The sequence below is a fragment of the Ochotona curzoniae genome, unplaced genomic scaffold (assembly GCF_017591425.1).
Source record: "Ochotona curzoniae isolate NIBS_2020 unplaced genomic scaffold, NIBS_Ocur_1.0 contig_4514, whole genome shotgun sequence".
Classification (NCBI taxonomy): Eukaryota; Metazoa; Chordata; class Mammalia; order Lagomorpha; family Ochotonidae; genus Ochotona; species Ochotona curzoniae.
The window spans coordinates 3351152-3373027 of NW_024466312.1; the positions used below are offsets into that span (position 1 = coordinate 3351152).

The following is a 21876-nucleotide window of genomic DNA, read 5'->3' on the forward strand; positions in this document are numbered from 1 at the left end:
TGTACTGGAAGGGACTGCAGTGCCCAACCAGCAGGCATGAGAACAAGGAAGTGAAAAGGCAGAGCCGGCAGGGGAATAAGGGAGGGTTCCTTTGCAGGACAGCTACTCCCACAGGAGAGCATGGGCTGGGATGGGGGCAGACCAGACCATGCAGGGCTACAACACCTGTGGGCCTCATGTGGACTAGATCAGGGAAAAGCCGGGCTGGGCTGATTATTCCTACTGGTGCAAACAAAATTAGAGTGGGTGAGGGTTGTTTGAGCTTAGCCACAGCATCAGCTGGCAGAAGCTGGCACTGGGGGCTAATTGTGTCAAATCAAACCACAGAACTATCTGGAGAGTGCATAATCTGGGAGTGGGAGAGGACTGGGAGGGAAATAGTGGGCTCCTCCCTCTTGGGTTACCACTTCCATGGGAGGGCATAAAACTAGGACAGCGGCTGGGGTGGAATGGGGTGTGGGACAGACTGGACTAGTCTGCTACACATACTGGCAAAGGAGGGTAAAGGGTGAGCCTGATGGGGGTTATTGCGGGTCGCTCCAACTAGGCTGCAGCTGCCACTGGTTTATGCAAGGGCCGAGTATGTGCTGGGCAGAGTCAGGCTGGACTGCAACGCCCGTTGGTTCAAGTGGAAGTCAGGAGTGAAAATAGAACCAACCCAGCAATTGCAAACACCAGCTGATCGGGGCGATGGGCTGTGCCAGGTCTTGTACTTGCTAGCACATACAAGAATCTGGTTTTAGCACACCTCAGACAAAGTTTGTTTGGAGATCTCCCCAATCAAAATGCTGGACTCAGAACCCTAACCAAGAAAAGAGAGAAGACAGAACAGGTCAACCAACCATCTCAGCTATGATGGACCATGTCAATTAGTGGATTCTTCAAGGACCTCATAGTGCTTGGAGTGGCAAGATTGGCAGCGATTCATAACTGATGAAATATCAAAACCACTTGAGCAAGAACCTCAGAGCATGCCCTACATCCGGGACCTGGGGAGGGTGGGAAATTGGGTGGGCCTTCTCCCCTAATACCCCCTTTAAACATGAAGGAAACAATATGGAAAATATACTAGTCTTACCCACTTTCCTGTAGCCCTTGAACCTTTTTACCCTAATTAACTATGTAAAGATTGTCAAAATTTAAAAAAAAAAAAAAGAGTGATTTAAAACCACTTATTCCAAGTAGATGTTCTCTAAAACCTACCTAACTCCACCTCATGACACAGTTCGATGCACGAGGCTGACTGAGGTTAAATTCTGCAATATAGGTTTGTTAATAATCTTTGGGCTGTGAGTGGAGGAAGAGGATGGGTGAAGCCTAGCATTCAGAGAAGACACAAAATTATGTCTCTTCTCTTGATTCCAATGGTTAAGATCTTGGAATTCAGGCCACTGATTTTGGTCTTTTTCCATCTATCCTGTAAAACTGAAAGAGAACTGTTCAGAACTTGCTTCTCAGATCAAGTACTAACTGCATAATAACGTGCAGAAGGCGAGGAATCAAGTTAGGTCTTCTTAGCTGTTAAAGACATTTTTATCATATTTCTGAATAAGCATTTCTCTCTCTCTTCTTTCTATCAAGTCAACAAACACATCAAAACGTTCTGCTATTTGTCCAACCACTGGCACCCTCCTATTGTTAACCAAAGTGCCTTCTTCTGCGGTTTTGTTTTACTTCATAAGGCGGCTATGCCTGAAACAGTTGTGCAGTATCTGGCAAGTCATACTGCTTGATGAATATTTACCAGATATGTAATTAAGCAGAGTAGTGCATATGAAAACATTCCTCAGATTATGATGGGATTATATCTTGATAAGTCCTTTATAAAGTGAAATGTTCTTCTATTATCTGGACATTAGTTTGCATATTGAATGTCCCCTAAAGGCTTGGATGTTACAGGCTAGTTCCAGGGTGATGCTTTGGAGGCAGAAAAACTCATTAAAAAAAATTTTTTTAACCCATTTTCATTGGAAAGGCAGATCAGATTTACAGAGAGAAGGAGAGACAGAAAGATTTTTCATACACTGAATCACTCTCCAAATGGCTTCAATGTGCAGAGTTGAGCCAATCTGAAGCCAGGAGCAGGAGCCTCTTCCAGGTCACCACATGGTAGCAGGGTCCCAAAGGCTTTAGGTCATCCTCTATTGCTTTCTCAGACCAAAAGCAGGAAGCTGAATGGGAAGTAGAGCAGCCAGGACACAAGCCCACATCAATATGGGATCTTGTAACTTGCAAGAAGAGGATTTAGCCAGTGAACCATCATGCCAGGTCCTAAGTGAAGAAACTCCTAAGGGGTAAGTCCAGGCCCAGAGCAATAGTCTAGTGGCTAAATCCTCACCTTGCATCTGCTGGAATTCCATGCTGGCACTGGTTTGCATCCTGCCTGCTCCACCTGCCATTCAGTTCCCTGCCTGTTTCCTGGAAGGCAGTAGAGGAGGATAGCCCACGGCCTTAGTACCCTGCATCCACAGGGAAGACCTGGCTCTGTTTTGATTGTCTCAGCTCTGGATTGCCGCCACTTGGGAAAAGGGCAACAAAAACAAGATCTTTCTCTCTGTGTTTCCTTATCTCTGTATATCTGCCTTTTCAATAAATTAAATAAATTAATTAAATAGATCTTTAAAAAATAAAAAGAGGTAAGACCTAGTGTTAGTTATTTAAAACAGTTCAAGTTCTAGTTATTACCATACTAAGCGGAGCTAATTTCCTTAGCCAGGTTCTTTTACCGTGAGCTGAAAACACCAGACGCAACGAGGTATCCTAGGAGGTTTATTCCAGTGGGGCAGGCACGGGATGGGGTGGTGGTGGAGCAGCAAGGAAAAGGGGGTAGTGGGGAGGCCGGAAGGAAAAGATGGAAGGGACAGAGATGCACCTGGGAGCCCTTAAGCCATTCAGGTCAGTCGACAAGGTGTGGGGGTTGGGGATTGGGAGGGATTGAGGGTAGGCCCTAAGGGATTGATTCCTGAGACTGTCACAGGTGATGCCTAAGAATGATTGGTCAGCGGGTGGAGTTGGGGAAAGGGCTGGGAGATTGGGGGTGGAATTCTCAGGTGACACACCTGATTGGTGGACGGCTGGACTGGCTGTGAGGAAGAGGAAATGGTTCCGGGTCCAGGGTGGAATATTCGAATAACTCCTTCCACCTAATGGGAGCACCTTGGTCATGGGTTGTACCCTTAGAAGATTGTTCTCATGAGAGAAGGATTAGAAAAGCCTGAGTTCCAGCCCAACCTCTCTGATTACTTCCAGGCTCACCATGTGATTCTTCCTCTGCATGGATTCTCTGTCAGGCAACACCGTCAACAGATGCCAAGCCAATGGAGATGGTTGATCTTGGGCTCGGAAACTCCAAAGCCGTGAACTTAATACACCTTTTCATACCACCCCCTGGTATCTTATTACAGTAATGAGGGCTAGCTGATGTGTCATGGTACATTAAAGTGAATTCAGTACACCTACCTGGAGTGAAGACACAGCAGAAAAGTCCCATCTATGAATTAGGAAATGGCTTTTCATGAGACACTGTACCTTCCAGCACCTTGATCTAGGATTGCCCAGCTTCTCAGTACTATGAGAAATAAATATATGTTGTTTATAAGCCACCCAGTTCATGCATTTTGTTATAACTGCCTATTTTAAACACTGAGAGAAATGATTGGTCAACTGAACAAGTTTAAAACTAGTTCTGATGACCACATTTTGCCTTGGGAACTATGTTTCCTAAGCTTGTGGGAACATTTTAATTCTCAAAGCAACGCTGTAATCTTATGGAGAAGAAGGAAATGGTATCTCAGTGTAAGCATGAGACGGTATGTGTTTTGCACACAGACACTGGGAATTATCTGAAAAGAACTGTGTGTGAAGCAAAGGATAGGTCTGTAAGGTTATTAAGGCTTTATAATCCACATTTATTATCAGATTACAATGAAGTCTTCAAAGCTCATTTCTCTTCCAGGCTCCCATGGTCATGTTTGTCTTTGTATTCCCAGGAAATTCCTAGGTTTCTGTCTCATTCTGTCCTTGGGCTCTAGAAACTCTTTTTCTTGTCTAACTTTGTTCTCTTGCAATCTCCTGACTAACAATCTCCCCCCTAACAATGGTTATCACCTCCATGGCATATGCTCTACCATATCTTTCTAGGGCACTGCCTCTTGACACAAAAAGAGAACAAGAGTAAAAGGAATTTGAGGTTTACAACTTGCCTTCTCATTGTACTCTTTGTCTTTCTCATCTCTTATTCTCTCTGATCACCTTATCATATCTGAAAAGAATTGCAAAAAAAACTCCCTCTCCTCCAGCTCTGAAGCTCTGAGTTTTTTCAGAGTCTGAGGTTTCGCTGTTTTTAATTCATTGTTTGAAAACTCATGCTAAATAAAAGGAACCTAAGTTAAGAAAACATTGTGTGTTAGTGTATTGTATTCATCAGATTTTTATTGCTACAATGAAGTAACTAATGCAAATATCTTTTAAAAGAGAAAATCCGGGCAGGCATTTGATGCAGCCAGTTTAGCCCTTTCTTGGAGCACCTACATCCTATATTTGTGTGCTTGGGTTCAAGTCTTCACTTCATTTTCAATTCCCGCTTCCTGCTAATACACACTCAACAGGGGCAACAGATGTTGACTCCAGTACTGGGGGTTACGGCCACCCATGTGAACCACCTGAATTGAGTTCCAGGTTTTTGGCTTTATCCTGGGTCAGTCATTGGAGATGAAACAGCAGGTGAAAGATAAGTCTCTGTCTCTTTTGGATCATTTTTTTTTTAAATTCACAAAGGAAGACTTATTATCTCACAGTTTTGTAGGTCCATGTCAAAGAATGAGCAGTGTCATTTGTTTGGCATATATAAAAGGTGACAATGGCATTGTTGAAGTATGGGCAAAGGGCAGGTAACATTATAAGCTAGGAAGCAAAGAGAGAGAGGCTGCACCTGAACTCAAACTTTCCTACCTTGCTTCTTAGGGACATTCACTTCTTATAACCCTTTCCTAGTGACCTCAAGACCTTCCACCAGATGCCACCTCTCAACACTATACTTGGATTAGATTCTCATGCTTTTAGTACTCCTTAATTTATGATTTTGAAATTTAAAGTCCTGCATTAGTCCAGGGTCCAATCATCTTCCAATGACAGATAGCCTTTCAAGCTAGTGGTTTTCTAGAAGATCATTCATAACAGGATTGCTGTGATGTGTTTTCCCAAGCATTGGTTTTACCAAGCATATATTTTGTGTTAAATATATTTTAAAAGTAGAATTCAAAGTGAATATACACCTTTATCAGCAACAAGTACAAATCTTCATCTGGGAGAGGAACACAGCATCTCACTTTGGCTCCAGGCCCATCTGGTAAATGTCCACTCTTTTCTACATTGAGGCCACATGGGTGATGGAGCCCCAGCTGAGCTCAGGAGTATCACAGTCCTGCTCAGCATTTTCCTCATTGAGCTTCTTCTTGTCTGATGCTATTTACCTTGGCTAATCCCCCTGCCTGGATTCTTCCTGCATGCACCTTTATTCTCTTTGGAGTTGGGGACATCAGCAACTTCCAGTGAGATCAGTAGATCTTAAGTATCGGGTTTCCTCATTTTTCTCAGTTTTTTTTTTCCTTGCCCTGACTTCCCATTTAAAGCTCCAGTAAAATTTTCTTCAAAAATCAATATTAACCTAGAGTTATTTTGCAAGCACAAACAGTCCAGCAAGAATACCATGCCATTTTTTAAAAGATGTTGAATAAAGATAACAGTGCTGATTCTGCATAGCAAGTTCCCTCCAAGGCAAAGTTATGTGGTGAAACCTGACAATTTATCCTATAAGTCTCATTTTTAAAATATCGGTCATTGAGTGACTGACTGATTCTAGAACCCAGGCTATGTTCCAAGAGAAAAGGGTCATTAAAACTGAGCATCTGCCAGTTCAGTGGGGAATCAGATTAGAAAACCCAACACAAGACAGAAGCAGTACAAGTATTTAGCCCAGAGACCTCTTTTAAAAGATTGATTTATTTGTCTCCCGTGTGGGCACAGGGACCCAAGCACTTGGACCGTCTCTTGCTGCTTTCACAGGTGCATTAGCAGAGAGTTGAATTGGAAGTGTAGCAGCTGGGTTTTGAACCAGTGCCCGCGTGGAATGCTGGTGTTGTAGGCAGTGGCTTAACTCACTGTACCACAATGCTGGCCCTTGGCATTGATGCCCATGTCCCACACTGAAATACTTGACTTTGGTTCCTGACTCTGACTTGTTACCAATTCAGACTCTGGTAGGAAGCAGTGATGCACTTGAGCACGTTGCTGATGCACACATTGCAGATCCAGATGGTAGTTTTAGCTGCTAGCTTCAGTCTCAGGCCACTGTGCGCATTTGGGGAATGAATCAGCAGATGGAGGCTCTCTCACTCTGTCTGCTTTTCTCCAGTGCTCTCTCTCTCTCCATGTCAAACAGATAAAACTTGAAAAATAAATAAAGGACAGAGGAAATAGAGTGAGGAGCAAGAGAGGAACAATGACCTGTTACAAATGTTTAAATGACATTGTTCCATAGGGCATAAAAGCTTTCATATACTAAAAACCTTGAAATGAAGGACAAAATTATGTTCTGTGGAATGAATAGGAAATGGTGATCAACTGTATGCAGACAGTTAAATCCCAGATTCATGAATTGATGATACAGACGATGTTTGGGAGGTGGGCCTGGTAGGAGGTGTTTGGGACTTTGGAGATAGGCCCTCAGAATGCAGTTTTTGAGAGGTGATTGATTTAAAAAGCCAACTTGGTCTTAGCCCTTCACTCTGCTTCTGGCTTGCCATGTGGTTACTGCTGCATACATCCCTCCATTGCCATCCTCTCACCTCACCTGATGACCAAACCAGTGGGACTCACACGATCTGAACTGTGTCATTCTCCAAAACCATGAGCCAATGCAAGTGACTTCTCCCAGATGGATTATAGTTCTGAAAAAACTGAGTAATCCAGTAAATCACTTGAAGATGTGGAGGATTCTTTGGAGGCACAGGTTAGAGAAAGCCTGGCATGCTTAAGCAGAGACTCATGGGTGATTCTGAGAGGCTCAAGATGTCATAATGTTGGTAGAAATGTGGACGGTCAGTAAGACTCTTGGATGGAATTGAGCATTTTCTTGAGAGTAGGACTGAAGCCTATCAAATGTCATGTCATGGAAATTGGGTTTTATTGTGATTGTGTTCTGATGTTTTGTGATTTTCTTGAGAGTAGGACTGAAGCCTATCAAATGTCATGTCATGGAAATTGGGTTTTATTGTGATTGTGTTCTGATGTTTTGTGATTTTCTTGAGAGTAGGACTGAAGCCTATCAAATGTCATGTCATGGAAATTGGGTTTTATTGTGATTGTGTTCTGATGTTTTGTGATTTTCTTGAGAGTAGGACTGAAGCCTATCAAATGTCATGTCATGGAAATTGGGTTTTATTGTGATTGTGTTCTGATGTTTTGTGACAGAAAGCTGGTGGACTAATCTGTTAGGCAAAGGAAATTTCAAGATAGCAACATGTTCTGCCTGCAGTATGGGTATTATCGAGTGTTGCTAGTAAGTTTTACAATCAGAATCAGGTGCAAAAAAGAATGAAGTAGAAATATTTGAAATATCTTCCGTCTAGCCAGATAAGGAACAATACAAATACATGTTAGGGACAGAAGTATGCAGTGTCTCTTGATTAGAAGTGTGTTTTTTGCTTAGAAAATTAGTGTGAGTAAAAGGAACCAGGAGCCAATAGGCAAAGTGCTCCGAGAATGCTGCAGCTAGGGCTCAAGATGGTCCAGATGTAGCTTCTGCTGGCAGCAGACACTGGCATGGTCCATGTGACAGCAGTGTGGCAAATGTACAGAGACGGTTGTGCTGGCTTCCATGAAGATCTCACAGGAAAACCTAAGTAGCCAGGCCAAGTTGTGCCACAGGGTTGGAGCCACTGATGGAATGATACCTAGTGAAGACATAGGAGAGAGTCCACAATGGAAATCCAAGAAAATAGAGGTGCCAGGAACATGAGAACCTCATTGTGGAATGTTGCAAGCCACTTGCCAGGTAATTATTGAAAAGCCTCAGAAAGCAACCACATGATCAGAGACCAACCCAGCTTCAAAGGCATTGCACACTCTGCTAGATATCAAAGGGAACCTGTTGTAGGGACAGAGACACTACAGAGAGCCCTCACTAGGACAGCACCAAGTGCTGATGTGGTTTGGAATACTGCAGGGAGTCCCTTGCAGGGCAATGCCTAGTGGAGGAGCTGAGCTGAGACTGCAACCAATGAGACCTAACCAGGGGCTGTAACCAGAAAGCCACAGACACAGAACTGCCCAAACTCTTGGGGGCCTGTCCTCTCCAGTGTGCCCTGGGTGGCAGGCATGCAGCATTAGGATTTAGTATTTGCTCTGCTGGTTTTAGATCTTGTTTTCCTCTGATTCTTTTTGTCTGTTTATTGTCCTTTATGAGCTAGAAATCCATACCCTGTACTAGTACTATTGTGACTTGGAAGTATGTAAGGTTGTTTTTTTTGTTGTTGTTAATTGCACTGGGACACAAAACTGGAGGAGATTGCCTTGAGTGTAAGATAAGACTTTGTACTTTTCAATTAATGTTAGACTGAGTTAAGACTTTGGAACTATTGGGGATGGAATGATTGCATGCTCTGTTTATCAATGATTGGTACCATGAGGGTGGAAACTTAATCCAATGAGGGTGTTTAGAAGGTTGTTTGGGACATGCCTTCAGAATGCAATTCTTGCAAGAGGATTGGTTATGAAAGTCAAGGTGGACCTAGCTTCTCTTCCTCTTTTTCTTGCCTTCCCAAATGCCTGTTCCTCCACAGAAGCTATGCCTCTGAAACAACTAACACACAAGGAAAAAATATTTCTGTAGCTCATACTCCTGCAAGTTCAGAGTTCAAGTTGTATAATACAGACTTTGTCAAATGCATTCTATTATGAACAAAGTGAGGATCATATGGTGAATTCAGAGGAATAAAGAGAGAGGGATCCCATGGAATAATTTTGCACATTCAGACCTCTGGACTTACATTGTCTCTACGTTTTAGAAATTCCTGAGCCGCTTCCAAGGACTCTGACCCACTGTGTTGCTGATTGGCACATATAATCCTTTCACCTTTGCTAATCTCTTTATCAAGAGGGTCCTTCTCGGCCTCTCATGTCCCCAATAAGCATTTTCTTTGCTCCTTCTCTGGTCATGTTGAGGATTTTCCCAACCTTACTACTTGGCTAGCTTTTGCTCCTGATGCTTGCTGTAGAAATGATGAACAGCCATCAATAACACGCATTATATAGCCTGAAGGATTTACTTCCTTGATGCATTTTCTGCAACAATAACCTTTAAGTTTGGATCCCACAAAATATCAGGACATGGATGTAATACAGTTTCTCTGCCATGCTCTGGCAGTGGTAACCTTTAGTTCAATTCTCATTAGAATCCTTACTTGCATTTGGTACCTCATCAGCATGACCTTCACGTTTCTATCAGCATTCTGGGCTTCTGAACCCTGACCAGAGCTGTCTGTAACTACACAAAGTATTTCAAGGTATTCTCTGGCCTGCCAGTCTAAACTTCCAACCTCTTTTCATCAACCAATTTCAAAGGCTCCTCCATGTCCTGCAGGATGAATAACTACCCCACCTTCAGTGTCAGTTTTATGTGTTAGTCATTTTCTCTTTTTTGTTATTAAAACAGAATACTCAAGACAACTTACTTGTAAAAAAGTGTTAGGAGCTGGGAAGGTTAAGCTGCCTCATGTGACAGTGGCATCCCACATCAGAGTACCAGTTTTAGTTCCAGCTCCCTGCTAGTGTACCTGGAAAGACAGTGGATGATGGCCCAAGCATTTGGGGCTCCCTACCATCCAAGTGAGAAACCAAGAGGGGATTTCTGGCTCCTGACTGTGTGTTGGTCCAAATATGGTCGTTGCAGCTTTTTAGAGTGAATCTGTGAATTGAAGCTCTAATCCTCTGTCTCTTGCTTTCTCTTTGTCATTCTAGCTTTCAAGTAAATAAGTAAATAAATCTTTAAATAAAAATAAAGCTGAAGAAAATTTCATTTGGCTTAGCTTTCTGGAGACTCAAAGTCCAAATAGCATGGGGAGACCCATGAAAGATGGCAGAAAATGAGTGGAGGAAGACTCACAAGTGAGCCGTAAGCGCAGGGATTAGATCCAGTACCATGCATTTGTAACAGTCTCCTTGTAAAAGTTACCTTATGAGCCATGCTCCCAATAGGTCCCTATTAGGCCTGCCCTATAGGCCCCTCCTCCTGAAGAGTCCACTACTTCCCAGTAGTGTCTTGAGTGCCCAGTAGTGCCCAGTAGTCTTCAGTAAGCAACTAAACCTGCAACATGGATTTTTGGGGAACACGTATGCTAACATCCAAGCTATAAAAACATTTGATAAAAGTGTTGTAAAAAAGTTAGGTCTGTCGTAATAATATTGTATTTTTTTCTTTCCTTATATTTTAATATATTTATTTGAAGGAGAGTATATGGACTCCCCACCCCTGACACACACACACACACACACACACAAATAGAAACAGATGAGAGAGATCTTGTATCTGCTAGTTTACTCTCCAAATGACTGTGGTGGCTAGAACTGAGTCAAGTCAAAACCAGAAGCTGCAGGGTCTCCTGTGAGGGTGGCGGGAGCCCAGGTATTTGGGCCATATTCTGCCACTTTTTTATGGGTTAGCAGGGAATGGTTCAGAAGTCAAAGAGCCTGGACTCAAGCCAGCATTCCTCTGTAGGATGTTGATATTTGTTAGCAGCAGCTTAATCTGCAGTGCCAACATGCCAGCCCCAGTGACCATATCTTTTTTTAAAGATTTATTTTATTTTTATTGGAAAGGCAGATATACAGAGAGGAGAGACAGAGAGAGGAAGATCTTCTGTCCGATGATTCACTCCCAAAGTGAGCGCAACGGCCGATGCTATGTCGATCAGAAGCTAGGAGCCTCTTCCAGGTCTCCCACATGGGTGCAGGGTCCCAAAGCTTTGGGCCGTCCTCGACTGCTTTCCCGGGCCACAGGCAGGGAGCTGGATGGGAAGTAGGGCTGCCAGGATAAGAACCGGTGCCCATATGGGATCCTGGGCGTGCAAGGCGAGGACCTTAACCACTGCGCCATCGCGCCGGGCCCAACCATATTTTTTAAAGTCCTGATATGTAAGCTATGCATACTGAAATCATTAGAAGTGAAATGATGTCTGTGGTTTTTGTCTTATATAATGAAAATAGATAAAACAACTTTGGCCTTAATATTTAGATTATTGTTGAAGCTAGTAATAGCTATGGGGATGGTCCATTAATATTGTTTTCTGTGCTTTTACGTAAGTTTTTTTTCAAAACAGAAAAGTTTTTTGGGGCATTTTTTTGAGGGGAGGACATTCAAGCATCCAAGCAACCCTTACATAAATAAGACAAAGTAGGTTTTTGCTAACTTACACATCTTCAACAGCATCACCAAGAGAAGACCTCTCTTCTTTCTTTCTTTTCTTAATTTTGTTTTTCATGTTTTTAATGTTGAAAAGGATGCATGCCCATGTGGACCACTGATTAGGATGGAAAGGGTTGCGGAATGGGGAAAATGAATGAGACCATTGTTTTCCAATTTTCTTTTTCTTCTTTTTTGTGTCTTGGAGAAGAAGAGGGAGAAGGAGAGAGGCCACACCCAGGATCTTAACCGCATCAGTACCTGTGGATAAGAGCTTCCTTCTGAGTACTCAAACTCAGAGATGGACCACAAAACCTGGGAAAGTAACCAAATTTAGGCATCAACATTCTTCACTCTTCTAAAGATCATTTGGGTGATTTTGTTTAAAAGGCGATCTCCAGTTACGGTTCTGTAAGGATTCTTCTAGAAAAGTAGTGTTAGCCCAAGTTTATTTTTCAAGTACAAACAATGTGCCAAGGGGTCAGCACTTCAGCATACTGAGTAAAGCCACTCCCTGCAGTGTCAGCATTCCATATGGGATGTCGGTTCCAGTCTCAGATGTTCCACTTTTGAGGGTAGCACAGTGAACTGTTGGATGTGCCTTGACAGTTGGATGCTGGACTCTGCCATTGTCCATGCCTGCAATGATGGACTTATGACTGTTTATGAGGAACCATGTTGTTGTAATGATTTGGGAGAACTTTGGAGCGGATTAGGAAAAGGAGTAGGGTAAATCCCAGGGCCTATGGAACTGTATCATAAAATGATAATAATAATTTTTAAAAATTTGAACATGAATTCTCCGCTTCCCCTACCCCATTACATGATAGGACAGATTCAAGAAATTTCCTGAGGTCTTGCTGCCCCCCTCCATGGGTATCCTTTACAGACTGGTAAGGTAGACATGGTTGGTGAAATTAAAGCATCTTTGAAGGACTTACTCAAGGTTGTATTCAACTTTGCAATGTGTGACTTGAAGGCCAAACGGTCTGGAGACTTACCCTAGCTGTGATGGGAGTAAGAATGGTTCTCAACTCCCATTTGCCAGTAAGGCCCTCTGAGCAAACACTCTTCCATCTAACTTTCTCTGCTTTCTCCAACCAGATTACGGGGTTTTGACTAATAGTATATGCTTCTGTGAATGACAAAAATGCTGTCATAATATAAATGAATATTATTCATAATTTTATTCTTATAAGAGCATTTCTACCAAGCTCTCACATAAGATATTAAGTAAAGGGTGGGGAAGGCTTCTGCCAAGTTAAGGCTCATTTCCCAGATCTTTTTCCCTCTTGTCCTATTTGCTTCCTATTGATGGTTTTCCATTCTTTCCATTCTTCTATTTTTTAGGTGGATCCCATTCTTGGGGCAAATTTGGATGCACATCCAGGAAGAACTGTGAAGAGTAGATCCTGAGCTTGCACTCAAGCAAGGCAGACTCTTTATAAGTGATAACCAGACATCAAAACTGGGATGGAAGAGCCAGTTCCCATAGAAGGCCAGAGCCAGCTGCCAAGCCCACACCATGGCTCCCTGAGAAGGGCTGTGGCTGCTGCCCTGGCTCTGGATGGGGAGTCAACAATGGGTCGCAGGAAAAAGAAGAAGAAAGAGCCTCGCCCAGAATCAATCATCATCTACCGGTCAGATAATGAGAAGACGGATGAGGAGCCTGTGGAGTCAGAGGGAGGAGACCAACCTAAAGAGGAAGAGGGAGAAGATTTCCTAGACTACCCAATGGATGATAGTGAGTGTCTCCAGATTCGAAGCCTCAGGAGGTGCTCTGAAAGGAATCTCCCAAAAGATAGACTCACTGATGTGTTTCCTCTTGGTGAATCATTTCTCTTCACACTCTTGTAGTCTTTATTCAACAAATGGTAATATTTACCAAGCACCTATTACAATCCATTTTAGGTGATCTCCACTCTCTCAGAACTCAAAGTGGAATAGAAGAGGCCGAGCTATATCCAGCAATGAATAACACAAGCAGATTAATTGATATAAGATAAATGATAAATATTGGTATTCATAATGATCAGGAAAATGCAAATTATGGCAATAAGACATAGTTTCCCTTCACATGTTCCACTTCCAAAAATTGAGTAAAAATGTAGCATTGAGATAAGGAAATGGGTATGCTCACTTACATCTTAGGTGGTAGTGGAGCTGTTTTCATAGTGAAATTTGTCAATATTTTTTAAAAATTCAAAACAAGCATGCACTATGTCCCAAAACTCTTAATACCTACTTCACAAAACATATGTCCATGTTACACATATATAAATGCATAAGAATGTTTGTTGCTGTTAATAGTGCCTTGCTTGTATTAATTATTATTCAGCAATAGATGGGTAAGGTAAATCCATTCGTGCACATAGATGGGTCTCTGTGACATATGTCCCCAGGAAACAAGGATAGTAATGTCCCTGCTGTCATACAGTTGATCTTCTAGTCAGTGGAAGACAATCAGTGGACAAGTCATCAAATAAAAGATGATTTCAAGTAGTGATGAGTTCTGAAGACAATAAAACCACAGTTACGGGAAGATAAGTGGCGAAGGGTGGGCGTGGAGAAGCTATGACGTCATGAGACACCTCTCTTGGAGAATGATTGTGCTGATTTGAATGATGTAAAGGAGCCAGACATGAAAAGATCTGAGACAGAACTTTTCAAGGAGGGAGAACAGCCAAGGCAGACACCTTGGGAAGACAGCAACAGTGGCCCAGTTATGCAATGGAGTCATTTGTGTGTAGGGAGGTTACAGAAGCAGAGGATCATAAGGTAAAGCATGAACTACATGCATCATGTAAGCCTTGATCTTCATAGTGAAGGATTGGAATTTGCTTATAAGCACAGAGTAGTGTCGGGGAGAATCAATGGAGAATATTAAGCAAGGGAGAGACATTATCTCATTTACATTCTCTAATATCTGGCTTCTTTAAGAAGAATAAAATGCAAAGGATGAGTGGGGGAGTTGATGAGAGACTACTGTATAACTACAGACACAATAATCCCTAATGTAGAAATTGAACCAGGATGACAGCAGGAGGGTGAATTCAAAATTTAATTTAAACTTTCCTGATAGAAATAGAGGCATCAATAATAAACCCTGATTATTTTATAGAAACAGTGGAAATAAGCTACTATGCCATTTGCTGAGACCAAGAAAGTTAAAATCTTTGCAGGGAAATATCACTTTCCTGGATGGGTAGTCAGAACCCCTGCCACTACCCTGGGCCCCGTTCTTCAGGTGGTACCAGTCTAGGTCTTCTAGTCATGGGGCAAGGAGTCCACAGGCCTAACGGGATATACTATCCAGAGACTTCACCCCCAGGCCCTGGTTCTGCCACACACTCCTAGGCTCCATTTTATACTCCAAGGATCACCAAAGTCTCTGTGTCTCCAATCTCACTTCCAAAATGCCAAAGGATAACTGTTCGATAATGTGTGTGTGGTTTATATGGAGAGTTGTGTGTGTGAGTGCGTGCATTCACTATGATGCATATGGCATGTTCATGTAGTATGGAAGTGTGTATTAGGGTGTGGGTGTGATGTGTGGTATGAATACAGTACATGTGTTGTGCTTAAGTGTGATATGTACGTAGTTGTATGTATTTATGGGTGTATGATATGTGTTATGGGTGTGTATTGTGTATGTTGGGGAAATATGATGTGTAGAGAATGTAGGAGTATATACATGAATGGGATGGGTATTGTGATGCACAGTTGTGGATGTGTATGTATGTGTTTATGGTGTGTTGTTTCTTTATGATGTGGATATATGGTCAGTTGTGTGGTGTTTGGGCACGTGTATATGATGTGTATTAGGGGTGTGTTCCATGAGAGTATTGTGGGGAGTATATTTGGAAATATGTGGTAGGGGTTTGGATATGTGCAATGTGTGACCTGTGTGTGTATTGTGTGTAGTATATATGGTGATGTATCCAGAACTTGAATATGACCACTGCAGTCATATGAAGAGGTCTCCTCAAAACAGCATAGAGCTAGGAGTGAGAAGGGAAGCAATGGCTTCCCATCTACGCAATGCACGCACATCCAGTTTTAAATACCATGACAGAACAGAATTTGCTAACTAGAAATAGCATCATTATAAAGTGATGTCTACAGCAAAGTTTCTCATACCACCTCCCCGCAACCATGTCACAGAGATCATGCCAAGTCTGAGGCCCAGAAAAGTGGAAAGATCTGAAAAATAAGTTTATCCTGCCTCATAACTTGATCAAGGCCCTAGCATATGTAGTAGGAGTTCCCTATGGGAGCAAGAATAAGAGCAGTCATCCTCCCAAAGGAGATCCATTCAACTTACTATCAAGGCTCTGACTTCAGTCCTGTGACAGGTGATGTGAAAAAGGACACCTTGGTGTTCATCCCAGTCCTGGATTGTGCTGTGATGCAATATCTCCTTCCAGTCCTGACTCTCACTTCCTCTGTTGTCTTGCAGGTATGTGGGACATGCCTTCAGACAGCCGCTATGTCACATTAACAGGGACCATCACCCGAGGGAAGAAGAAAGGTCAGGTGGTGGACATTCATGTCACACTGACAGAGAAGGAACTGCAAGAACTGACCAAGCCTCAGGAGTCATCAAGGGAAATGGCATCTGAAGCAAGAAATGTCTGCCAACTGGGAGCAGACCGTGGGCCCCATGTGGTTCTTTGGACGCTGGTCTGCCTGCCTGTGGTTTTCATCCTCTCTTTCGTAGTCTCTTTCTACTATGGCACTATTACCTGGTACAACATCTTCCTGGTATACAATGAGGAGAGGACCTTCTGGCACAAGATCTCATGCTGTCCCTGCCTAATTCTTTTCTACCCAGTGCTTATCATAGCCATGGCTTCTTCCCTGGGTGTCTATGCTGCTGTGGTCCAGCTCTCTTGGTCATGGGGAGCGTGGTGGCAAGCTGCCCGGGATATGGAGAAAGGATTCTGTGGCTGGCTCTGCAGCAAACTGGGGCTGGAGGACTGTTCTCCCTACAGCATTGTGGAGCTTCTGGAATCTGACAATGTCTCGGGCAACCTTTCCAACAAGGATTCCACCCAGGAAGTAGAAACCTCCACTGTCTAAACTCCTGACAGCTTCCTTTCTTCTCTACATCTAGTAACTTATGTTCTATCTTGAAGTCCTAGCATTCTTTCTTCAAATTATGCCCTATCTCACACAGTTCTTCTAGAACATCCAAACCTACACTGATCTGTCTACTATCTTGATGCAGAGCAGAGAATGGAGCAATTTGTGCCAAAGCTATTTACTCAGTGGACAAACTCTATTTGATTCCTTTCCCTACAATGACCATTTATCTGGGACAAGTAGCTCCACTGCATATCAGTTCAGGAGCTTGAAAGTACAACTGGTGTCTGAAATCTATGAATATGTGACTAAATGAGACCAGAAAGATAGGGAGGCTTACAAGTAATCAAGGTCATTGGGAAAATAGGGATGGAGTGAAACATTTAGAAAGCCAGGTACCACACAATTCTGCAGTAGAATTAAAGATTTGGGTACACTCCTAAGATTTAGACTTACTTCCATATAATTAAAACCCAAAATATCAATGGGCTAGACAAGATAGAAGGTTCTTTCTTCCATAAAAGTCTAGAGGCAGATCATCCCTCTAGAAACCACACAGGCCCCAAGTGTCTTCCACTGCTTTATCATTAGTAGGATGTGGACCTTGTTACTCCTCAGGGTCCCAGTACCGACTTGGACTGCAACCATCTTATCCATGTTTCTGGACAAATAGAGACAGAGGCAAAAAAAGTGAATACACTTCATTTTTAAAGAGACTTCCTAGAAACTCCATTCCATATTTGTTAGAGCTCTTTGGCTAGAACTTAGCCATAGGACATCATGGACAAAAGAGGCTAGAAAATGTCATATTTTGCCTGGGTAGGTATATTCTCAGCTAAATAGTGACGTGACGCTGTCTTAAGAGAAAAGGGAAGAATGGCTATTTTACCTGGTAAGAAAGAAATCTGACTCCTAATAATGATTCACACAAATTGCTAATATAATTTATTTATCTATTTATTTGCTACTCCTTAATTTATCCATTCATTTATTTTAGTATAAATTGAAAACAAAGAATTTATACATACGCATTGATTGGTTGTGTAAACTAGGTATGTATGTGCTATAGAGATAGTAGCACCTCTTGTACTTTGCAGTTAAACTGCTGGAATGTCATTGGGTTCAGGCTTTGTTAGCAATAAATAGTAGACAGGAGAGTACAATTACAAAATAGCAGCATAACCTATTTTCCTGGTGGTGGAGGTGGTGGTGAGTTAATCCAATTCACAACAATTTAAACGGAAGGATTGCAACTGCCAAACATTCCCTCGAGGCTGAAGTTCAGTTCTAAGCACAAAACAGCCAGAGTTAGCCTTCTGGTTTTTGACAAGACCTCACTCAGAGCCTTAATCACTCAGATCTTTGCAGAGTTTGGAAGGAGGATCCTTTCTGTGCTGAGCAGATTAATCCAGAATTCTAGATTCTGAGTTAAAAGAATATCATTCCTAGGGAGTCTCCTTCTAGATTCAAAAAGCTGAATCCCAAGAAGTCTTCAGGTGTTGGTCCTCATACAGAAACAGCTGGTGCTCATTTCTTGCTCCTGGAAGAATTGCTGTGAAACATTCCAGAGAGGTTGCTCATGCTGCCCCACGGACAGCCAGGGATGTTTTCCTAATGGATGGTGCTGAATCCCACTTTTAGAAAAACTCTCCTCTTTAAAGAAAAATAGCTATTATCAGTTTAACCAGGAAAATCATACATGGTGTTTTTGAACATAAACTTGGTGCTCTCTGGTGCATTTTCAGAGATACGAACAACTGAAGACAAAATAAAAATAAAATCAGATTAATGTTTACTATGGCTTTGAAATACTCCAAAACTGCTTTGCTATGTCATCGTTTGCCAGAAAAAAATTGTGAGCATGCTCACTTTCCTGTCTGTCTGTATGAACTTAGCATGCATCCATAAATATTGACTTTTTCCAAGCACCACAAGTTTATGGAGTGTCTGTTTAGGTGATCTACTTCCTCAAATAATATTTTCATCTAATCCCACATTACAAACTTGCACACATGTGTCACAATTTTCTGGGGTTGGGGAAACCAATAGTCAATGCTCAGAATAATGATTAGGACAAGAGCAAGGTGACCACAGTGGAACGGAGGAGCTGCAGTGAGGCTGAGACCATGACTGAGGGATTCAGATACGACACTGACAGGGCCCTTGCCCTACTTGGGTGTCATCATGTAGTGGAATAGACTTGTAAGCCAAAATCATTTCAACAATGTTTTCCAAAGGTAAATTCCTATGTCAGGGGAAGGAAAACTGGCCCAAACAGAACTGAAACAATCTCTGTTGTCAGTAAATGTCTGGACAATAAGAAGAAATTGGGGTTATATGCTACATTTGCTCAATTCTGTTAGTGTCTATTCACCTAATCTCTATGATGACCATCAAGGAGGAGGCCTGGATTTTCCAATTAGTTTGCAACCACAGTATGCTGAGCTAGATAAATCTTGTCTGAAGATATGGTGACACTGATACTTTCAAGTCATCTCTATAACATTAACCTGCATACCTCATTTCAATTCATTTCCATGGTTAGAAAGATCTCAATTTCCTATGAAACAAGGCTAAATGTAAAAAGAATGATTTTAATTTAAAAGTGTCATTGTGTTACTTCAGAATGGCTATGATGGGCCCCGCGTGGTGGCCTAGGGGCTAAAGTCTTTGCTACTAGGATCCCATATGGACACCAGTTTTAATCCCAGCATCCCCAATTCCCATCCAGCTCCCTGCTTGTGGCTTGGGAAAACAGTCGAGGATGGCCCAAAGCCTTGGGGCCTGCATGGGAGACCCAGAAGCTCCTGGCTTTGGATCGGTGCAGCTCTGGCCCTTGTGGTCACTTGGGGAATGAATCATCAGATGGAAGATCTTCCTCTGTCTTTCCTCCTCTCTCTAAATATCTGACTTTGCAATAAAAATAAATACATCTTAAAAAAAAAAAAAAAAGAACAGCCATGCAGGGTTTTTTATGTTGCATTGAAAGAGTAGCGGCTAATACCAAAAGGTTTCTCTTTTCAACTCAATATAGGCCTTTCTTTGTGGATTTTTTTTTTTATTAATTGTATTGAATTATGTGACACAGTGTTATAGGCACTGGGATTCCGCTCACCCCTCCCCGAATCCTCTCCCCATGGTGGATTTCTCCACCTTGTTGCATTACCACAGTTCAAATTCAGTTGAGGTTCTTCATTGGAAGTATTTACCAAGCATAAAGTCCAGCATCTTATTATCCTAGTGAGTTCAACGATTTCTTGGTGTAACCATCTCTGGTCTGAAGGTAAAGCCAGCAAAGTATCGTCCCAATCAATTAAAAGCCCCAACATAACATCAACAACAATTTACAACATTATGGCATTAATTGACATGGTATTGATTAACAATATGTTAATAGGAAAATGCAGGTTCTCAACTGCATCCTGTGACTTCTTCATAGACATTTGTTTTGGTTTATATTCAACCGGGTTCTATACACCTCAAAATGGCTATAGATTACTATTCAGCTGTCTCGTGTCTATTTTCATTTTAGTATTTAGCTGTTTATAGTGTTGAAGCATCATTTTGCTGAACTTGGTTGTTTTTCGGATGGTCTGAACTGGCTTATAACCCTAGCAAGACATGTGTCCCCAGTTTAGGTACAGAACATTTTTTTTTTTTTGGAGGGGTGTGCAGAGAAATCCCCAATACCCCAGTGAGGCATAACTAATCTTTGTGTCCCACCTAGTAAGGTATAAGTGAATCCACGCTGACCATTTCCTGTCTGATTCTAAGCTTTCCTTGTTGTCTGTCCATTCTAGGTTTTTTTGTTTGTTTGTATGTTTGTTGGTTTTGAGGGGTTTCTGGAGTGATCCCAATGGTCATCGCAAGAGAGGGTGGGGACCCAGAGCCGGAGCTAGGCGAGGACCAGAGAAAGCTCGCCTCCCTAGTCCCAAAGGAGGTTTATTATTCTGTTTCTGCAGACCACTCAAGGCTCCTGGTTGTCATTCCAATGACACTGGTTTCTGCACAGGAGAGATTGGACTTCTTCCATCCCCTGTGGAAGCTCTATATGGGGGTGGATGACCTCAGAGTTCTCGGCCTCCGAAGGCATTCCTATTCCCCATGGTCTCCTTGGCAGTTGGGATGTAGTCCTTGGTGTCCATATTGATAGCCCTTGGTGAGGATCTGGGAGTCTTCAGTAAAAATAGTATTTGATGGAAGAGGAGCATGGCATATCACTGGATACAATTATTTGGTACATAAGCTTTCTTTAAAAATATTTTCATTTATTTTTAACTGGAAAGGCAGATCAGAGTTTACAGAGAGGAGAGACAGAAAGACCTTCCATCGGCTGTGGCCTTCCATCTCCCCAAGTGGCCTCAACAGGTGGAGCTAAGCCGATCCGAAGCCAGGAGCTAGGATCTAGGAGCTTCTTCTGAGTCTCCCACATGGGTGAAGGGTCTCAAGGTTTTGGGCCATTCTCTACTAATTTCTTAGGCCATAAGCAGGGAGTTGGATGGGAAGCAGAACAGCAGGAATGCAAACTAGTACCCATATAGGATGCCAGTGCTTATAAGGTAAGGATTCAGTCATCGAGCCATCGCATTGGGCCCTGGTTGTAAAATTTTATTTCATATCTGTGCCTTGCTTTTTAACTAATTTTCCAAACTTGTCATCTAACTGTTATAGTTCTTAGTCTAAATACAAGGCCTTAATCTTTTTATTTTGTATAAGGAAGTCATCACTTACATAATTAAATCTCAGTGATTTCTAAGTCAAACACAGTGTTAACTTACATAATAGTCTGAGAATAAATCAAATATTTTTCTTTTATTAATTGCCCTGAAGGGAACACATGGCATAAGAGGTTTAAAATCTCTTTCATTGCAGTTACTTATTGCTGCTGTAACAGCTAAAATATAGTGGCTTAAAATAACAACAATTGGATTTATTTGCTCATCATTTTGCACCTGGAGTGTTGTTCAGTGGAGATGATTAGTCTCTGCTCATTATTTTTAATCCTGGGGGAGTTTCTTATACAAGAGGATCTACTCCCTATTCCTGCTAAAATCATTTCATAGGAGGCATCTACACACTGTTACCTAATCTTCACAGTGGATAAGCTCACTTGCGTGTCTGCTTATCAGGTGTTGCATGTGAGCTCGGTGAGTCTTGAGCTAGCGGTGCTCACTGCTTGGACCAGCCTGCTTGGCTTCCATAGCAACATAGACTGTCCAGGTGGCATAAGCAACAGACGTGTTTCTCTGGTTCCACAGGCTGAAAGTCCAAGATCATAGTAACGACATGGTCAGTTTCTGGTGAGGATCCTCTTCCAGGACTGCAGCTCGGCA

The 21876-nt window shown here is 42.3% G+C and overlaps 1 protein-coding gene across 1 annotated transcript; it reads left to right on the plus strand.

Moving 5' to 3' along the window:
• The first annotated feature begins 12931 nt into the window (after positions 1-12931).
• TMEM169 (transmembrane protein 169) lies at positions 12932-16540 on the plus strand. Its single transcript, XM_040986403.1, has 2 exons — positions 12932-13202; positions 15918-16540. The coding sequence occupies exons 1-2, from the start codon at positions 12932-12934 to the stop codon at positions 16538-16540; spliced, it is 894 nt and encodes a 297-aa protein (XP_040842337.1).
• The last annotated feature ends 5336 nt before the right edge of the window (positions 16541-21876 follow it).